General features: G+C 38.2%; 1 protein-coding gene across 1 annotated transcript in view; it reads left to right on the top strand.

The window, feature by feature from the left end:
- Positions 1–20465, top strand: part of LOC311229257 (kalirin-like) — a gene marked incomplete at its 5' end in the record, with an annotated part of 611135 nt that overhangs the window by 462926 nt on the left and 127744 nt on the right. The window contains 6 exon segments of the mRNA XM_084315324.1: positions 7792–7926; positions 9355–9450; positions 13544–13665; positions 18065–18131; positions 18220–18323; positions 19478–19547. Coding sequence (XP_084171450.1) covers positions 7792–7926; positions 9355–9450; positions 13544–13665; positions 18065–18131; positions 18220–18323; positions 19478–19547 — 594 coding nt within the window.

Here is a 20465-nt window from a genome sequence, read left to right as displayed (position 1 = left end):
CAACTAAAACACCTGCTACTAGCTAAAATACATACAAATATAACACCTGCTGATAGCTAAAATACATACAACTAAAACACCTGCTACTAGCTAAAATACATATACAACTAAAACACCTGCTACTAGCTAAAATACATACAAATATAACACCTGCTACTAGCTAAAATACATACAACTAAACACCTGCTACTAGCTAAAATACATACAACTAAAACACCTGCTACTAGCTAAAATACATACAAATATAACACCTGCTACTAGCTAAAATACATAAAACTAAAACACCTGCTACTAGCTAAAATACATACAAATATAACACCTGCTACTAGCTAAAATACATACAAATATAACACCTGCTACTAGCTAAAATACATAAAACTAAAACACCTGCTACTAGCTAAAATACATACAAATATAACACCTGCTACTAGCTAAAATACATACAACTAAAACACCTGCTACTAGCTAAAATACATAAAACTAAAACACCTGCTATTAGCTAAAATACATACAGAACTAAAACACCTGCTACTAGCTAAAATACATACAACTAAAACACCTGCTACTAGCTAAAATACATACAACTAAAACACCTGCTACTAGCTAAAATACATACAAAACTAAAACACCTGCTACTAGCTAAAATACAGATACAACTAAAACACCTGCTACTTGCTAAAATACATACAAAACTAAAACACCTGCTACTAGCTCAAATACATAAAACTAAAACACCTGCTACTAGCTAAAATACATATACAACTAAAACACCTGCTACTAGCTAAAATACATATACAACTAAAACACCTGCTACTAGCTAAAATACATAAAACTAAAACGCCTGCTACTAGCTAAAATACATACAAATATAACACCTGCTACTAGCTAAAATACATACAACTAAAACACCTGCTACTAGCTAAAATACATAAAACTAAAACACCTGCTACTAGCTAAAATACATACAAATATAACACCTGCTGCTAGCTAAAATACATATACAACTAAAACACCTGCTACTAGCTAAAATACATACAACTAAAACACCTGCTACTAGCTAAAATACATATACAACTAAAACACCTGCTACTAGCTAAAATACATATACAACTAAAACACCTGCTACTAGCTAAAATACATATAAAACTAAAACACCTGCTACTAGCTAAAATACATAAAACTAAAACACCTGCTACTAGCTAAAATACATATACAACTAAAACACCTGCTACTAGCTCAAATACATACAAATATAACACATGCTACTAGCTAAAATACATACAAATATAACACCTGCTACTAGCTAAAATACATACAACTAAAACACCTGCTACTAGCTAAAATACATACAACTAAAACACCTGCTACTAGCTAAAATACATATACAACTAAAACACCTGCTACTAGCTAAAATACATACAACTAAAACACCTGCTACTAGCTAAAATACATATACAACTAAAACACCTGCTACTAGCTCAAATACATACAAATATAACACATGCTACTAGCTAAAATACATACAAATATAACACCTGCTACTAGCTAAAATACATACAACTAAAACACCTGCTACTAGCTAAAATACATACAAATATAACACCTGCTACTAGCTAAAATACATATAAAACTAAAACACCTGCTACTAGCTAAAATACATACAACTAAAACACCTGCTACTAGCTAAAATACATATACAACTAAAACACCTGCTACTAGCTCAAATACATACAAATATAACACATACTACTAGCTCAAATACATAAAACTAAAACACCTGCTACTAGCTAAAATACATATACAACTAAAACACCTGCTACTAGCTAAACTACATATACAACTAAAACACCTGCTACTAGCTAAAATACATATACAACTAAAACACCTGCTACTAGCTAAAATACATACAAATATAACACCTGCTACTAGCTAAAATACATACAACTAAAACACCTGCTACTAGCTAAAATACATAAAACTAAAACACCTGCTACTAGCTAAAATACATGCACAACTAAAACACCTGCTACTAGCTAAAATACATATACAACTAAAACACCTGCTACTAGCTAAAATACATATACAACTCAAACACCTGCTACTAGCTAAAATACATATAAAACTAAAACACCTGCTACTAGCTAAAATACATACAACTAAACACCTGCTACTAGCTAAAATACATATACAACTAAAACACCTGCTACTAGCTCAAATACATACAAATATAACACCTGCTACTAGCTAAAATACATACAAATATAACACCTGCTACTAGCTAAAATACATACAACTAAAACACCTGCTACTAGCTAAAATACATACAAATATAACACCTGCTACTAGCTAAAATACATATAAAACTAAAACACCTGCTACTAGCTAAAATACATACAACTAAAACACCTGCTACTAGCTAAAATACATACAAAACTAAAACACCTGCTACTAGCTCAAATACAGATACAACTAAAACACCTGCTACTAGCTAAAATACATATACAACTAAAACACCTGCTACTAGATAAAATACATAAAACAAACACCTGCTACTAGCTAAAATACATACAAAACTAAAACACCTGCTACTAGCTAAAATACATAAAACTAAAACACCACTACTAGCTAAAATACATATACAACTAAAACACCTGCTACTGGCTAAAATACATATACAACTAAAACACCTGCTACTAGCTAAAATACATACACTACTAAAACACCTGCTACTAGCTAAAATACATAAAACTAAAACACCACTACTAGCTAAAATACATATACAACTAAAACACCTGCTACTGGCTAAAATACATATACAACTAAAACACCTGCTACTAGCTAAAATACATATACAACTAAAACACCTGCTACTAGCTAAAATACATAAAACTAAAACGCCTGCTACTAGCTAAAATACATACAAATATAACACCTGCTACTAGCTAAAATACATACAACTAAAACACCTGCTACTAGCTAAAATACATATAAAACTAAAACACCTGCTACTAGCTAAAATACATACAAATATAACACCTGCTACTAGCTAAAATACATACACAACTAAAACACCTGCTACTAGCTAAAATACATAAAACTAAAACACCTGCTACTAGCTAAAATACATACACAACTAAAACACCTGCTACTAGCTAAAATACATACACAACTAAAACACCTGCTACTAGCTAAAATACATACAAATATAACACCTTCTACTAGCTAAAATACATACACAACTAAAACACCTGCTACTAGCTAAAATACATACAAATATAACACCTGCTACTAGCTAAAATACATAAAACTAAAACACCTCCTACTAGCTAAAATACATAAAACTAAAACACCTGCTACTAGCTAAAATACATAAAACTAAAACACCTGCTACTAGCTAAAATACATAAAACTAAAACACCTGCTACTAGCTAAAATACATACAACTAAAACACCTGCTACTAGCTAAAATACATACAACTAAACACCTGCTACTAGCTAAAATACATACAACTAAAACACCTGCTACTAGCTAAAATACATACAAATATAACACCTGCTACTAGCTAAAATACATAAAACTAAAACACCTGCTACTAGCTAAAATACATACAACTAAAACACCTGCTACTAGCTAAAATACATATACAACTAAAACACCTGCTACTAGCTAAAATACATACAAATATAACACCTGCTACTAGCTAAAATACATACAACTAAAACACCTGCTACTAGCTAAAATACATAAAACTAAAACACCTGCTACTAGCTAAAATACATAAAACTAAAACACCTGCTACTAGCTAAAATACATACAACTAAAACACCTGCTACTAGCTAAAATACATACAACTAAAACACCTGCTACTAGCTAAAATACATACAACTAAAACACCTGCTGATAGCTAAAATACATATAAAACTAAAACACCTGCTACTAGCTAAAAGGACACTTTATAACTCATACTGTCCATATAAAAATTAACCATAGTAAAACCTATAGTATTGGCACGGTCTTTTCATACACACTGTAGAGATTGTCCATAGCATTTCTATAGGGAAATCACATAAATGTATGGTGAATCACTACTGTTCCTGTGTATTTTGAACACGTCAAACAGAATTACCATAGAAATACTACTACATATGGGGTTATTTCTGCAATTATTTACTACAGTATTTTGAAAATAACAACAAAGGAATACTATAGTTTCACTGTAGCGGGTGAGAGAGGTCAGCCAGTCTCGGTTGACTTGCAGTAAGTCATGCGCCTCAGCTCTTCAGATAAGGAGGAACAGAGGAGCTTGTTCGCCTCCAGCCCACGTAGGAGACTCAGTGCGTTTCAACTCACCGCCTCGCACTTCACAAGGACATCTGCCGAACCAGTAGAGTTGGTCGTCATTGACATTACTTGAGGTTAAGTGCAGGCTTATATGCTGACGTCAACATTGACTTTTTTTTTCTTACCTGTTACCAGCTGTATTCAAGTGACAGGCAGCGAACACAGTCACTCAGCTATAGCCTACTTGGTAGACTAAGTCATTGTGACAATAAGCCTACCTATGACGAACACACTAGGCCTACCTAGAGGTTTAGTCTTGGTCTTGGGTCATAGCAACATCTGTAGTCTTAGGAATAAAACACAGGGACTTTATCACTTTCTGCAGTTAAACAAAGTTGACATTCTGGCTGTGTCAGAGACTCATTTGAAGTGAATGTGGATGGCTTTTCTATATACAGAAGGGACATAAATAGGTTTCGAGAACACTTTCCTGCAAAACAACTAAATGATCTCTGAGGCAATATGGCTTCACACCTGAAACCCATACTAGTGGGCAGTTGCTATAGAGCCCCTAGCTCTAACATACATACATAACATAACATACATAACATACCTATACTTAAAAGGTTTGTGTGGAATGTTGGATAAGGTTACTGAAGAGAATAGATAAATGTATTTGCTGGGTGATTTAAATCTTGACTGGTTGTCTGATAACTGTTCCCTGAAGAATATGCTTATATATACTGCTGACACATTAATTGGGATTATTGCAATTAATGTCTCAGCCAACCAGAATCTCTGTTAATCCGACTGGAGCCAAGTCCTCGAGATGCATTGATCACATAATACTAATACTCCTGCTATGTGTTCTAAACCAGTGTCCATCCCAGTTGGTTTCAGTGATTACAGGTTATTCACCCTGTACTGCGAGGCTCCAAGTGACTGATAGCTGGCTTGCTTCAATTGACAAAGCATTGCTTGTAGGCACAGTAATGCTTGGTTTTAGTGCCGCTTTTGATTTGATAGACTATGACCTTTTAATTAACAAACTCTGCCATTTTATAGGTTAGGAGCTACCTGTCATCAAGGTCACAGAGATGCTATTTCAATGGCACGTTATCAAACAATAGGAATGTAAACTGTGGAGTTCCACAGGGGAGCGGCTTGCTATTAGAGATGCATCCCTGACCATGTACGCGGAGGATTCTACACTTTATTACGCAGCTCCCACTTGTACAGAGCTCAAACAGGTTTTGACTAGGGAGCTTAACAGCATATACAATTGGATCAAATGTAACAAACTTGTGCTGAATCCATCTAAAACTGTTGCCATGCTATTTGGCTAAAGTTTAGATTAGCCCAAGATCCTCAACTTAATTTAATCATAGAGGGTCAACCCATTCAACAATTAAATAAGACTAAGCTATTGGGACTATGGCTTGACGGCACACTGTCCTGTCTGACCATATAAATAACATTGTCTGTAGAATGGGTGCATCAGTAGCAGCAGCAAGAAGATGTGCTCCTTTTCTTCCATCTGTGTTGTTGAATCAAATGCATAGGCGTAGTTTGAACTTCACGCCAGGGGGTGCGACTGCGTGGCGATTTTTTTGACCTTTATTTTATTATTTTAGCGTTTTTACAATGCCCTAACCCCTAATTTTTTATTTTATTTAGGTAGTACAGCAGCACACACACACACTCACACACACAGCACTACGGGGGATCATTTTTAACTGACTTGAAAAATGGAGGCTCTAATTATTATTATTCATAGAGACTCTCGGTCTCGAGCAATAATAATTATTACAGCCTCCATTTTTCGTGGACGAAAAATATACCAGACTATAGATATCAATTTTCCCGAAATAACGCTACCTGCCTCGACAAAATCCGTGCATTGGTTATCCAGATACATTAATTATCATCTCAGAATAAGTGGCTTTGTACAAGTGTTACAATCTATCGCGCGGGGCATTCTGCTGCTGCTGCTTGGTGCTTGGCCGCGCGTTAACCCTTTCACTGCCACACTACAGAAGGTTCGCCTTATAATGTGACATGATTACTACTATAAAATGAATGTATTGTAAAACAAAACATAATAGAATTCAGATTTGTTTCTCACAATTATTATAATTTTATTAGGTCAGAGACTACATCTGTTGTTAGATTTCTCAAGATGCCTGTAGTCACTGGGGTGTGATCAGACACACACACACACACACACACACACACACACACACACACACACACACACACACACACACACACACACACACACACACACACAGAGACTTCTCTCTCTCTCTCTCTATCTCCTTCCCTCACTCTCTCCTTCCCTCACACTCTTCACACATGCACACACACACACCCTTCTCTCTCTCCCTCCCTCTATCTCCCTCCCTCTATCTCCTTCCCTCACTCACTCCTTCCTTCACACTCTTCTCACACACACACACACACACACACACACACACACACACACACACACACACACACACACACACACACACACACACACACACACACACACACACACACACACACACACACACACACGTGATATTATCAACATGAAGACAACATTTATCTTTAATTACCCACAATTATACATATATCAATGAAAACGCTTGAGACGAATAGCCATATAACTCGGCATTTAAATATGTTGGACAGCCCATGTTGCTGTAAAGTCAATCTAACGATCTAAAAGGTGTGAATGTGATATATCACAAGAAAGTACTAAACCTCTACTGTCTTTATCTATGAACAAACACAACACTCTTAACTCACCATCTTTAGATAATAAAGTACTCAACCTCACTGTCTTTATCTATGAACAAACGCAACACTAACTCACCATCTTTAGATAATAAAGTACTCAACCTTTATTGTCTATAACTATGAATGAACACAACACTCTAACTCACCATCTTTAGATAATAAAGTACCAACCTCTACTGTCTTTAACTATGAATGAACACAACACTCTAACTCACCATCTTTAGATAATAAAGTACTCAACCTCTACTGTCTTTAACTATGAGTGAACACAACACTAACTTACCATCTTTAGATAATAAAGTACTCGACCTCTACTGTCTTTAACTATGAGTGAACACAATATTATTAAGTAATTACCAAATAATCATGAATTGACAATGTAATTTTAAGCTGCGGTCCTCTGTGTGTTATTAGTTGAGACTTAGTTAACACAGTCATATGACTTCTGTCTTGTTCCAAGTTCAAGTAGCTTGAAGCAGTAGAAAATCATTAAAACAAACCGTCGAAAGTAATATTTTTGTGAGTTAAGACTTTCCGTTCTGTCTTCATCTCTCCCTTTTCATCCCTCTCTTTCCATCTCTCTCTCTCTCTCTCTCTCTCTTTCCATCTCTCTCTCTCTCCTCTCTCTCTCTCTCTCTCTCCTCTCTCTCTCTCTCTCTCTCTCTCTCCCTCTCTCTCTCTCTCTCTCTCTCTCTCTCTCTCTCTCCCTATAACAGAGAGTAAGGAGGAGTAAGGAAGGCATGCTGTCCAAGTCGTCGTCGGGGATGCAGAGTGGAGGAGAGGAGGAGCAGGATGAAGAGGCCCACACCCCCCTACCTCCCCCCATGGAGATCATCAAAGACCCAGCTCTGGAGGACAAGGTAGGAGAGAGGAGAGGGTCGTGCGAGCCGGGGGTTGGCAGAGCGGAGAGGGCAGGGGCTGACCTGGAAAGGATATAAGCGGGTGTGGCACGTAGGGTAAAAGGGTATGGTCAAATCTGCCATTTTGAAATCCAAAATGATGTAGATTAGAGTTATCTTATCCTAAAAATTTACTCATATTTGAATTCCCCATTAAGAAACACATCATTTAGACACCTTGCATGTTAGGATTTCCTTCAGATTCATGTTGGCATCCATGTATGGTCAAGGGGTGAAAAATGGTAAAATCTGCCATTTTAAAATCCAAAATGATGAAGGTTAGAGTTATCCGATCCGAGAAATAATCCCATATTTGAATTTCCCACAAAAAAACACATATTTTAGACACCCCATTCGATTGATTTTTTGGAGAGGAGAGGGGGGTTGAGAAGGAAGAGTGCCAGGCCAGCTGTTCTACTGGTAAGTCAATACATTCAACTGTATTCAGGGGCATTGGTCTCTGCTCTGTTAACCCTTTCACTATACCACACTACACTACCAAAGGGTTAACCCTTTCACTGTGACAATACAGAGGGTTAACCCTTTCACTGCCGCACGACACATTGTTAACCCTTTCACTACCACACTACAGAAGGTTAACCCTTTCACTACCACACTACAGACGGTCTGTAGTGTGGTAGTGAGAGGTTCACCTTCTGCAGTGTGGTAGTGAAAGGGTTAAAGATGATATAATTTCACTAAATGACCACATAAGGGTGGCAGACTTCAGGCAGCCATTGATTGCAAAGGGTTCACAACTACATATTGGACATGACGACTTTAAGTTCATGTTTATCCAATTACTTTTAGTCCTAAAATGTGGGTCAATGTGATGATTCCTACACAGCTCACCTAATGTGAATGTAAACATCCTCAGATTAAAGAGAAACGTCTGACCTTTAACCTCATAGTCATTGTTTCATTTTAAATGTAATGTGCTGGAGCACAGAGACAAAACAACACAATAATTTCCAGTGTACCGGTAATTACAGACTGCACTGTATGTACAATTGACGTGTTTTGTTTTCAGAGTTATTTTTCCCATTGAAGATGTGTTCTATACACAGGATGCACTGGGTCAAACTGTGTGCCGCCTGACCCCTCGTTCATTATCCCTCATGTACTTCAAGCTGACTGCTACTCTATCTGTCCACCCTCAATCCCTCCTTCACTCTCTCTACCTCCTCTCTCTCTCTTTCTATGTCTCTGTCTCTCCCTCTTTATTTATCTTTCTCTCTCCCTCCCTACTGCCCTTTTCTCCTCTCACTCTCTCGTCCCGCTCTCTTATTAATTTCTCTCTCTCTCTCTTTCCATCTCTCTCTCTCTCTCTCTCTCTCTCTCTCTCTCTCTCTCTCTCTCTCTCTCTCTCTCTCTCTCTCACTCTCTCAGTCCACAGTCTTGCTAACCTCTCTGCAACCCTCTACTGAAGGCCCTAGTGCTGATGAGCTGGTTAGCGCTATAGAGAAACTGGTTAAAACCAATATGGTGAGTGTGCTGTGTGTGTGTGTGACATGTGTGTGTGTGTGTGTGTGTGTGTGTGTGTGTGTGTGTGTGTGTGTGTGTGTGTGTGTGTGTGTGTGTGTGTGTGTGTGTGTGTGTGTGTGTGTGTGTGTGTGTGTGTGTGTGTGTGTGTGTGTGTGTGTGTGTGTGTGTGTGTGTGTGTGTGTGTGTGTGTGTGTGTGTGTGTGCGCGCGTGCGTGTGCATGTATACAGTATAATATCTGTATATGTTGCTCCTGCTTTCATGTACTATCTATTTCTGTTCACATCCAACATGAGTATATGATCCAAATTCACAGTGTGGTTCAAATATGTGACCAGCCATATACAGTAGGGACTTGTTGAGGCATCTTCAAATTATTATAATTTTTTTAATTTTTACATATTATGAAAGTACAGATTCATACCTTCAAAATAAGCCATCACTTGAACATTTTGGTGGGATATTTTTCAAGCTACTTCCTATGAATCATGGTGATATCACAAAACGTATTAGGAGAAAATGGCCTTGAAAGTTATCTTCTTTTTTATTTATTTTTTCATTTGAAGCTTCTATTGAAGTTTTCGAATGAAGCTTCGAATGGCTGTCGTCATATTTTATGACAATCATAAAAAATAAAAGATTTGAAAAAATCCTCAATTTGAATAAAGTGATTAATCTGATTAAATTTGTATTTTTTTTATTAAATCAACTTTCTTTAATGAATATAACTCGTCAGTTTCGTCAACATAAATAATCCAATAACAAAAGTAACAAAGTACAAAAGTGATGGTGACGTCTTGATGGAGCGCAGAGCGTCAAGCAGATGCAGATAGGCTACATCATTTATGATAAATGTTTTATTTAAATGTGTATGACAAGTCATATACTATAATATTAGTGTAGCCTAATCTTTAAGCTTCGAACTATTCGGTACAGCCCTAGGTTCAATACATTGCATTGTTTATCCTGGGGGTTGGTTGCTGTCACGATGTAAAGAAACCACACACGCACACGCACACGCACACACGCACACACACACACACACACACACACACACACACACACACACACACACACACACACGCACATACGTCTACCTGATACCCACACACTGTAGTTCTCCGTCTGCTGTCTGACACAGACGACCGCTTCCTGCTGCTTAGTGATCACTTAAGAATGAAACCAGTTCCCTCCTTCAGACGGGTGTCCATCTCTCATGATTGTGTCTTTTTCTTTTTTTTTTTTTTCATCCCAATTTCGTATTGCCAATTCTCCCCTCCCCTGTCTTGAACGTTGCTAGACTATGCCTCCCACTGGTCGGCTGTCCCCTCCGGTACACGAGGAGGCAGCCTGTCGCATCTTTTCACCGCAGCAGCTCGAACTCTCAGTGGCGAGGAGTAACGCGTGGGAGGCTCACGCTGCCCCCGATACTTCCTGTCTCTGCTGTACAGGCGTCACCCAACTGACCTGTAGGAGTCGCTGTCCACAATGTCCAATCCCCACCCACCGACTTCCACCCGCTGGCTCTGCCAATTGAGATAGTATGACGACTGGCCCAAGCCGCAGGCAATGCTGACTCTGGGAGTCGAGACCGGAGTCTCTTGCATTGGTGACGAGCGCAATCTCCGCTACGCCACCCAGCCGGCAGCCGCCTTTCATGATTGTGTCTTGAAGGACAGACTGCATCTGTCAGAGCGATGGCATTCTGACTAAACACAGGATCAAAGGACAATAAAACAAAACTTCTCTCGTCAGCTGTTCACAGTGACATTGGACTGAAGAACTACTTATGGTTTGAAGATAAAGGCCACAGTATACTGACTTCAGCAGGTTCCTGACAACAAAATGACTCATTTCCCAAGAACATCAAGCTCTGCAGTAGTCTCTGGTTAAACTACCACAGTGATCCATCTCATTATATATACTGTCTCTGGTTAAACTACCACAGTGATCCATCTCATTATATATACTGTCTCTGGTTAAACTACCACAGTGATCCATCTCATTATATAGACTGTCTCTGGTTAAACTACCACAGTGATCCATCTCATTATATAGACTGTCTCTGGTTAAACTACCACAGTGATCCATCTCATTATATAGACTGTCTCTGGTTAAACTACCACAGTGATCCATCTCATTATATAGACTGTCTCTGGTTAAACTATGACAGTGATCCATCTCATTATATAGACTGTCTCTGGTTAAACTACCACAGTGATCCATTGATTGATTGATTGATTGAACATCTTATTAACAGATTGCAGAATGGGTACAGTACATTACAGCTCAATACACACAATTGTTAAGGGGATGCAGACCAGAGAAAGACTTCCGTCTTGTTTACATCAGGGTCCCCCATTTTCAATTAATCTTATATGACATACACAACATACAGATAGACAGTACTGCTACATCTATACATTTATGACATACCAGATTTGCAAATACAGTACTGTTTGTGATACAAAAAGAGTCTAAAAAAGAGAGTATGTACATTTGACGTACATTGGAGGAGGTTGGGTAGACTGTCTCTGGTTAAACTACCACAGTGATCCATCTCATTATATAGACTGTCTCTGGTTAAACTACCACAGTGATCCATCTCATTATATAGACTGTCTCTGGTTAAACTACCACAGTGATCCATCTCATTATATATACTGTCTCTGGTTAAACTACCACAGTGATCCATCTCATTATATAGACTGTCTCTGGTTAAACTAACACAGTGATCCATCTCATTATATAGACTGTCTCTGGTTAAACTAACACAGTGATCCATCTCATTATATAGACTGTCTCTGGTTAAACTAACACAGTGATCCATCTCATTATATAGACTGTCTCTGGTTAAACTACCACAGTGATCCATCTCATTATATAGACTGTCTCTGGTTAAACTACCACAGTGATCCATCTCATTATATAGACTGTCTCTGGTTAAACTACCACAGTGATCCATCTCATTATATAGACTGTCTCTGGTTAAACTACCACAGTGATCCATTGATTGATTGATTGATTGAACATCTTATTAACAGATTGCAGAATGGGTACAGTACATTACAGCTCAATACACACAATTGTTAAGGGGATGCAGACCAGAGAAAGACTTCCGTCTTGTTTACATCAGGGTCCCCCATTTTCAATTAATCTTATATGACATACACAACATACAGATAGACAGTACTGCTACATCTATACATTTATGACATACCAGATTTGCAAATACAGTACTGTTTGTGATACAAAAAGAGTCTAAAAAAGAGAGTATGTACATTTGACGTACATTGGAGGAGGTTGGGTAGACTGTCTCTGGTTAAACTACCACAGTGATCCATCTCATTATATAGACTGTCTCTGGTTAAACTACCACAGTGATCCATCTCATTATATAGACTGTCTCTGGTTAAACTAACACAGTGGTCCATCTCATTATATATCGGGTAAGAGGTGCCTTAGTATTGTTGTCTAAATCACATAGGACAATTACGTTTGTTTTCCACCCTGTGTCTCACTCTGCATGTCTGATAACAAGCTGCTTCCTATATCCCCACCCTTCTCATCCAAACCATTCAAACCAGTTCAATGTATTCCTGAAACCCATTGAAGCTCATCCAACCTGGTGCAGGGATCCTGTCTGTACCTGTGTCAGCTTGTTGACTGAATCACTATTGCGACCCATTTGAATTGTGTGTGTATGTGTGTGTGTGCGGGGGGAGGGGGGGGGGGGGTATTGCAGTATGTGTGTCTGACTGTGCACCAGCTAATCAGCTTGAGTGTAAATTTAAACATACAGTATCTCTCTCCATCTGCCTCTCTCCCCATTGCTCTCTATATTTCTCTCTCTCACTGTGTCTCTGTCTCTATCTATAATTCTCTCTCTCTCTCTCTCTCTCTCTCTCTCTCATTCTCTGTCTCTCTGTCTCTCTCTCTCTCTCATTCTCTGTCTCTCTGTCTCTCTCTCTCTCTCTCTCTCTCTCTCTCTCTCTCTCTCTCTCTCTCTCTCTCTCTCTCTCTCTCTCTCTCTCTCTCTCTCTCTCTCTCTCTCTCTCTCTCTCTGTCTCTGTCTCTCTCTCTCTCTCTCTCTAGACATTGGAGCCAGGATCCTACCCAGGATTCAGTTCTCTGACTCCTCCAGAACAGACCCCGCCCCCCGCCCAGCCTCGCAACCCTGAGCTGGAAAAGAGAGCTAAGGCCATGAGAGGACGCATGTAAGACCTACCCTACCATGCCATACTCTACCACACCATGCTATATACCATGCCATACTCTACCACACCATGCTATATAACATGCCATACTCTACCACACCATGCTATATAACATGCCATACTCTACCACACCATGCTATATAACATGCCATACTCTACCATACAATGCTATAACATGCCATACTCTACCACACCATGCTATATAACATGCCATACTCTACCATACAATGCTATAACATGCCATACTCTACCATACAATGCTATACCATGCCATACCATAACATATCATATCATATGGATATGAGAGGATCCATGGAGGATATACTCTAAAAATACCATACCATACTATACCATACTCTACCACATCATTCTATATAACATACCATACTATACCATACTCTACCACATCATGCTATATAACATACCATACTATACCATACTCTAACACATCATGCTATATAACATACCATACTATACCATACTCTAACACATCATGCTATATAACATGCCATACTATACCATACTCTACCACATCATGCTATATAACATACCATACTATACCATACTCTACCACATCATGCTATATAACATACCATACTATACCATACTCTAACACATCATGCTATATAACATACCATACTATACCATACTCTAACACATCATGCTATATAACATACCATACTATACCATACTCTACCACACCATGCTATATAACATACCATACTATACCATACTCTACCACATCATGCTATATAACATACCATACTATACCATACTCTAACACATCATGCTATATAACATACCATACTATACCATACTCTACCACATCATGCTATATAACATACCATACTATACCATACTCTAACACATCATGCTATATAACATACCATACTATACCATACTCTACCATGCCACGCAATACCATATCATATCATATGGCTAAAGCTGAGCCAAACTGTGTTTTAATAACCTGTGTTTTAACTGGTTATAAAACTGTTTTAATAATCTGAGCTAAGCTGAACTGTGTTTTAATAACCTGTGTTTTAACTGGTTATAAAACTGTTTTAATAATCTGAGCTAAGCTGAACTGTGTTTTAATAACCTGAACTGAACTAAACTGAACTGTGTTTTAATAACCTGAGCTAAACTGAACTGTGTTTTAATAACCTGAGCTGAGCTGAACTAAACTGAACTGTGTTTTAATAACCTGAACTGAGCTAAACTGAATTGTGTTTTAATAACCTGAGCTGAGCTGAACTAAACTGAACTGTGTTTTAATAACCTGAGTTGAGCTGAACTAAATTAAACTGTGTTTTAATAACCTGAGCTGAGCTGAACTGAACTGAACTGTGTTTTAATAACCTGAGCTGAGCTGAACTAAATTAAACTGTGTTTTAATAACCTGAGCTGAACTGAACTGTGTTTTAATAACCTGAGCTGAGCTGAACTGAACTGTGTTTTAATAACCTGACCTGAACTGAACTGTGTTTTAATAACCTGAGCTGAGCTGAACTAAATTAAGCTGTGTTTTAATAACCTGAGCTGAACTGAACTGAACTGTGTTTTAATAACCTGAGCTGAGCTGAACTAAATTAAACTGTTTTAATAACCTGAGCTGAACTGAACTGAACTGTGTTTTAATAACCTGAGCTGAGCTGAACTAAATTAAATTGTTTTAATAACCTGAGCTGAGCTGAACTAAATTAAACTGTGTTTTAATGACCTGAGCTGAGCTGAACTAAATTAAACTGTGTTTTAATAACCTGAGCTGAGCTGAGCTGAACTGAACTGTGTTTTAATAACCTGAGCTGAGCTGAGCTGAACTGAACTGTGTTTTAATAACCTGAGCTGAACTGAACTGTGTTTTAATAACCTGAGCTGAGCTGAACTGAACTGTTTTAATAACCTGAGCTGAACTGAACTGTGTTTTAATAACCTGAGCTGAGCTGAACTGAACTGTTTTAATAACATGAGCTGAGCTGAACTAAACTGAACTGTGTTTTAATAACCTGAGCTGAACTGAACTGAACTGTGTTTTAATAACCTGAGCTGAGCTGAACTGAACTGAGTTGTGTTTTAATAACCTGAGCTGAGCTGAACTAAATTAAACTGTTTTAATAACCTGAGCTGAACTGAACTGAACTGAACTGTGTTTTAATAACCTGAGCTGAGCTGAACTGTGTTTTAATAACCTGAGCTGAACTGAACTGAACTGTGTTTTAATAACCTGAGCTGAGCTGAACTAAATTAAACTGTTTTAATAACCTGAGCTGAACTGAACTGAACTGTGTTTTAATAACCTGAGCTGAGCTGAACTAAATTAAACTGTTTTAATAACCTGAGCTGAACTGAACTGAACTGTGTTTTAATAACCTGAGCTGAGCTGAACTAAATTAAATTGTTTTAATAACCTGAGCTGAGCTGAACTAAATTAAACTGTGTTTTAATGACCTGAGCTGAGCTGAACTAAATTAAACTGTGTTTTAATAACCTGAGCTGAGCTGAGCTGAACTGAACTGTGTTTTAATAACCTGAGCTGAACTGAACTGTGTTTTAATAACCTGAGCTGAGCTGAACTGAACTGTTTTAATAACCTGAGCTGAACTGAACTGTGTTTTAATAACCTGAGCTGAGCTGAACTGAGTTGTGTTTTAATAACCTGAGCTGAGCTGAACTAAACTGAACTGTGTTTTAATAACCTGAGCTGAACTGAACTGAACTGTGTTTTAATAACCTGAGCTGAGCTGAACTGAACTGAGTTGTGTTTTAATAACCTGAGCTGAGCTGAACTAAATTAAACTGTGTTTTAATAACCTGAGCTGAACTGAACTGAACTGAACTGTGTTTTAATAACCTGAGCTGAGCTGAACTAAATTAAACTGTGTTTTAATAACCTGAGCTGAGCTGAACTGAACTGTGTTTTAATAACCTCAGCTGAACTGAACTGTGTTTTAATAACCTGAGCTGAACTGAACTGAACTGTGTTTTAATAACCTGAGCTGAGCTGAACTAAATTAAACTGTTTTAATAACCTGAGCTGAACTGAACTGAACTGTGTTTTAATAACCTGAGCTGAACTGAACTGAACTGTGTTTTAATAACCTGAGCTGAGCTGAACTAAATTAAACTGTGTTTTAATAACCTGAGCTGAACTGAACTGAACTGTGTTTTAATAACCTGAGCTGAGCTGAGCTGAACTGAACTGTGTTTTAATAACCTGAGCTGAGCTGAACTGAACTGAGCTGTGTTTTAATAACCTGAGCTGAGCTGAACTAAATTAAACTGTGTTTTAATAACCTGAGCTGAACTAAATTAAACTGTGTTTTAATAACCTGAGCTGAGCTGAACTGAACTGTGTTTTAATAACCTGAGCTGAACTGAACTGTTTTAATAACCTGAGCTGAGCTGAACTAAATTAAACTGTTTTAATAACCTGAGCTGAGCTGAACTGAACTGTGTTTTAATAACCTGAGCTGAACTGAACTAAATTAAACTGTTTTAATAACCTGAGCTGAGCTGAACTGTACTGTGTTTTAATAACATGAGCTGAGCTGAACTAAATTAAACTGTTTTAATAACCTGAGCTGAGCTGAACTGTGTTTTAATAACCTGAGCTGAACTGAACTAAATTAAACTGTGTTTTAATAACCTGAGCTGAGCTGAACTGAACTGAACTGTGTTTTAATAACCTGAGCTGAGCTGAACTAAATTAAACTGTGTTTTAATAACCTGAGCTGAGCTGAACTGAACTGTGTTTTAATAACCTGAGCTGAACTGAACTAAATTAAACTGTGTTTTAATAACCTGAGCTGAGCTGAACTGAACTGAACTGTGTTTTAATAACCTGAGCTGAGCTGAACTAAATTAAACTGTTTTAATAACCTGAGCTGAGCTGAACTAAATTAAACTGTGTTTTAATAACCTGAGCTGAGCTGAACTAAATTAAACTGTGTTTTAATAACCTGAGCTGAGCTGAACTGTGTTTTAATAACCTGAGCTGAGCTGAACTGAACTGTGTTTTAATAACCTGAGCTGAACTGAACTGTGTTTTAATAACTTGAGCTGAGCTGAACTAAATTAAACTGTGTTTTAATAACCTGAGCTGAGCTGAACTGTGTTTTAATAACCTGAGCTGAGCTGAACTGAACTGTGTTTTAATAACCTGAGCTGAACTGAACTGTGTTTTAATAACCTGAGCTGAGCTGAACTAAATTAAACTGTTTTAATAACCTGAGCTGAACTGAACTGAACTGAACTGTGTTTTAATAGCCTGAGCTGAACTGAACTGAACTGTGTTTTAATAACCTGAGCTGAGTTGAACTGAACTGAACTGTGTTTTAATAACCTGAGCTGAGCTGAACTAAACTGTGTGTGTGTGTGTGTGTGTTTTCTCTCTCAGGTTTGTTCTCAATGAGCTGATCCAGACAGAGAAAGACTACGTCAAAGACCTGGGCATAGTGGTGGAGGTCAGAACATTAGTATTATTATTACTACTAGTATTACTATTATTATTAATACTATTACTGATGTGTTACTGATCTTGTGTCTCTGCAGGGCTTCATGAAGATGATTGAGGAGAAAGGTGTTCCCGAAGACATGAAAGGAAAAGACAAGATAGTGTTTGGAAACATTCACCAGATCTATGACTGGCATAGAGAGTAAGTTATCTATCTATCTATCTATCTATCTATCTATCTATCTATCTATCTATCTATCTATCTATCTATCTATCTATCTATCTATCTATCTATCTATCTATCTATCTATCTATCTATCCATCTATATAAAATTGTACTGCAATAATGATGATTGGAATGAGATGAACAGACCTCATTTTAGATTATTAGATAAAACAGACAAATGTATATATATATATATATTGTATTGCATTACATTTAGAATGGTAGCATTGAAGTAGGTACAGTATATGCAAGAGCGTGAAAAATAACCACTTACAGACTTCCTGATATATACCCTCTGCCTAGCATCAACTCCCCCATGTGTTGAACGTCTACTAACATCAGTGGTTCTGACGGGTCACAGCGTACGGATGGTCTCCCTCTTCCTCTCTGGCAACAGTCTGCTGTCCTCCTCAGCCGGACAGGACGGAGCTGCTCACTGACTACCTTTATTTCTGCAAAATATCACTTACTCCCTGCTTCTGAGAGACAATTGTTGTATAGGACACTTCATGCACTACTCCTCCCTAGACTCTGGGCTGCTCCGTTATGGAGAAAATCATAACCACGATTATTTGTATTGACATTGAGATCAAGATTATTAAACAATTGATTTGAGAACGTTATATGATGACAATATGTTTTACCTTCCTTCTCGAGCATAGGCTGCCTTTTCTGTCATCTTCTACAAGTGACCAAAGATGCTTCAAAATAACTGGAGAAACGCGCCGTGGCTCCTCCTCCTCCTCCCTCTCAACACGAGACTAAACTACTGATTGTGTTTGGGCGGGGGGGGGGGGGGGGGGGGGGGGGGGTGCACCGCTGTGAAGGAAGGGGGTGCTGCATTTACAACACAAGACAAAATGAGAGCCACACGGCATGCGCCGTGATAATCATTTGATCTCGATTATCTTGTTTTCATGATCGTAATTGAAATTGAAACTCGATCTCCCAGCCCTGCCTCCCTGCTGCTCTGGGGAATTGAACTCACAACCTTCTAGTCTCCACTACATTACAGTACCTCACTTTTCCGGAGAATAAGCGGTTCACTGCAGTGCCCCCCCCCCACACACACTCACACTCTCTCTCTGAAACACGGTAAGGCGCTAATACTGTCCTCACTCTTCTTTCAGTTTCTTTGTAGGAGAGCTGGAGAAATGTCTGGAGGACCACGAACACCTGCCTCAGCTCTTCATCAAACATGTAAGTCTGTCTACATTATACTATATACTGTTCAGTACTACATACTACAATGTCTGCAAACAGCATTGACTTCATTGAAGAACGCATAATTTAGTGCAGTTGGTTGTTTCTGAGTAAGTTTTGCAACTGTATCAAACAGAAACTTTTAGTTGTTTTTGTTTTCGTTGATGAACCTGGAAAATTATGAGGTTTTGGCAAGTGAGAGTGCCTTTTTGTATTTATGTAAACTGTCATTCCAGGCAAGGCGGAACACTTCGAGTTTAGTCGAACGCCATTTATGTTCAAGTTTGCAGAATGCCTTTTTCATGGTACGAGTTTCCTCCGTAAACCAGGGAGTTTTTCTTTTGCAAAAGCACGTTTCTTTTTAGGCTTAAGAGGAGCAACAGTGTCAAGCGTGCTACGAAGGGTTAAGCTTATCTGTGAAGAGATCAAGGGGGCCAGAATAAGAGAGGAGGGGACAGAGGGTGTCCGGTAGGCATTTAACAAGCGTTGGGGACAGTGGAGGCGTTAATATGAGATGCCGTCAAATCAATTTGAAATTTGATGAGGTAATGGTCTGATAGGGCAGGAACATAATGAGAAACGGTCAAGTCTGACACAGTGAGACTGCGGGCTTAGGACTAATTCAAGGCTGTTCCCACCATGGTGAGTGGGTTGGTGAATGGTTTGAATGAGACCGAAAGAGTCAATGATGTCAGTAAAAGCCTGTTCCACCCCAGGTGAAAATCTGCATAAAATGTATACCTAGGTAAATGGAATATTGCTCCACTTCTACAAGGGCTATTTGCATATTCTTGGTATCTAGGAACATCTATGGACCTCAATGAATGTATCCTCAGTGTCAGAAATATTGTGTCTATTACTAGGCTTGCTTAAATTGTGATGAAACAAAGGAAAATATGAATTATGATTTTTCTT

Source organism: Notolepis coatsorum (assembly GCF_963971535.1).
Source record: "Notolepis coatsorum genome assembly, chromosome: 5".
NCBI lineage: Eukaryota > Metazoa > Chordata > Actinopteri > Aulopiformes > Paralepididae > Notolepis > Notolepis coatsorum.
This window is presented reverse-complemented; position numbering and strand designations above follow the sequence as displayed.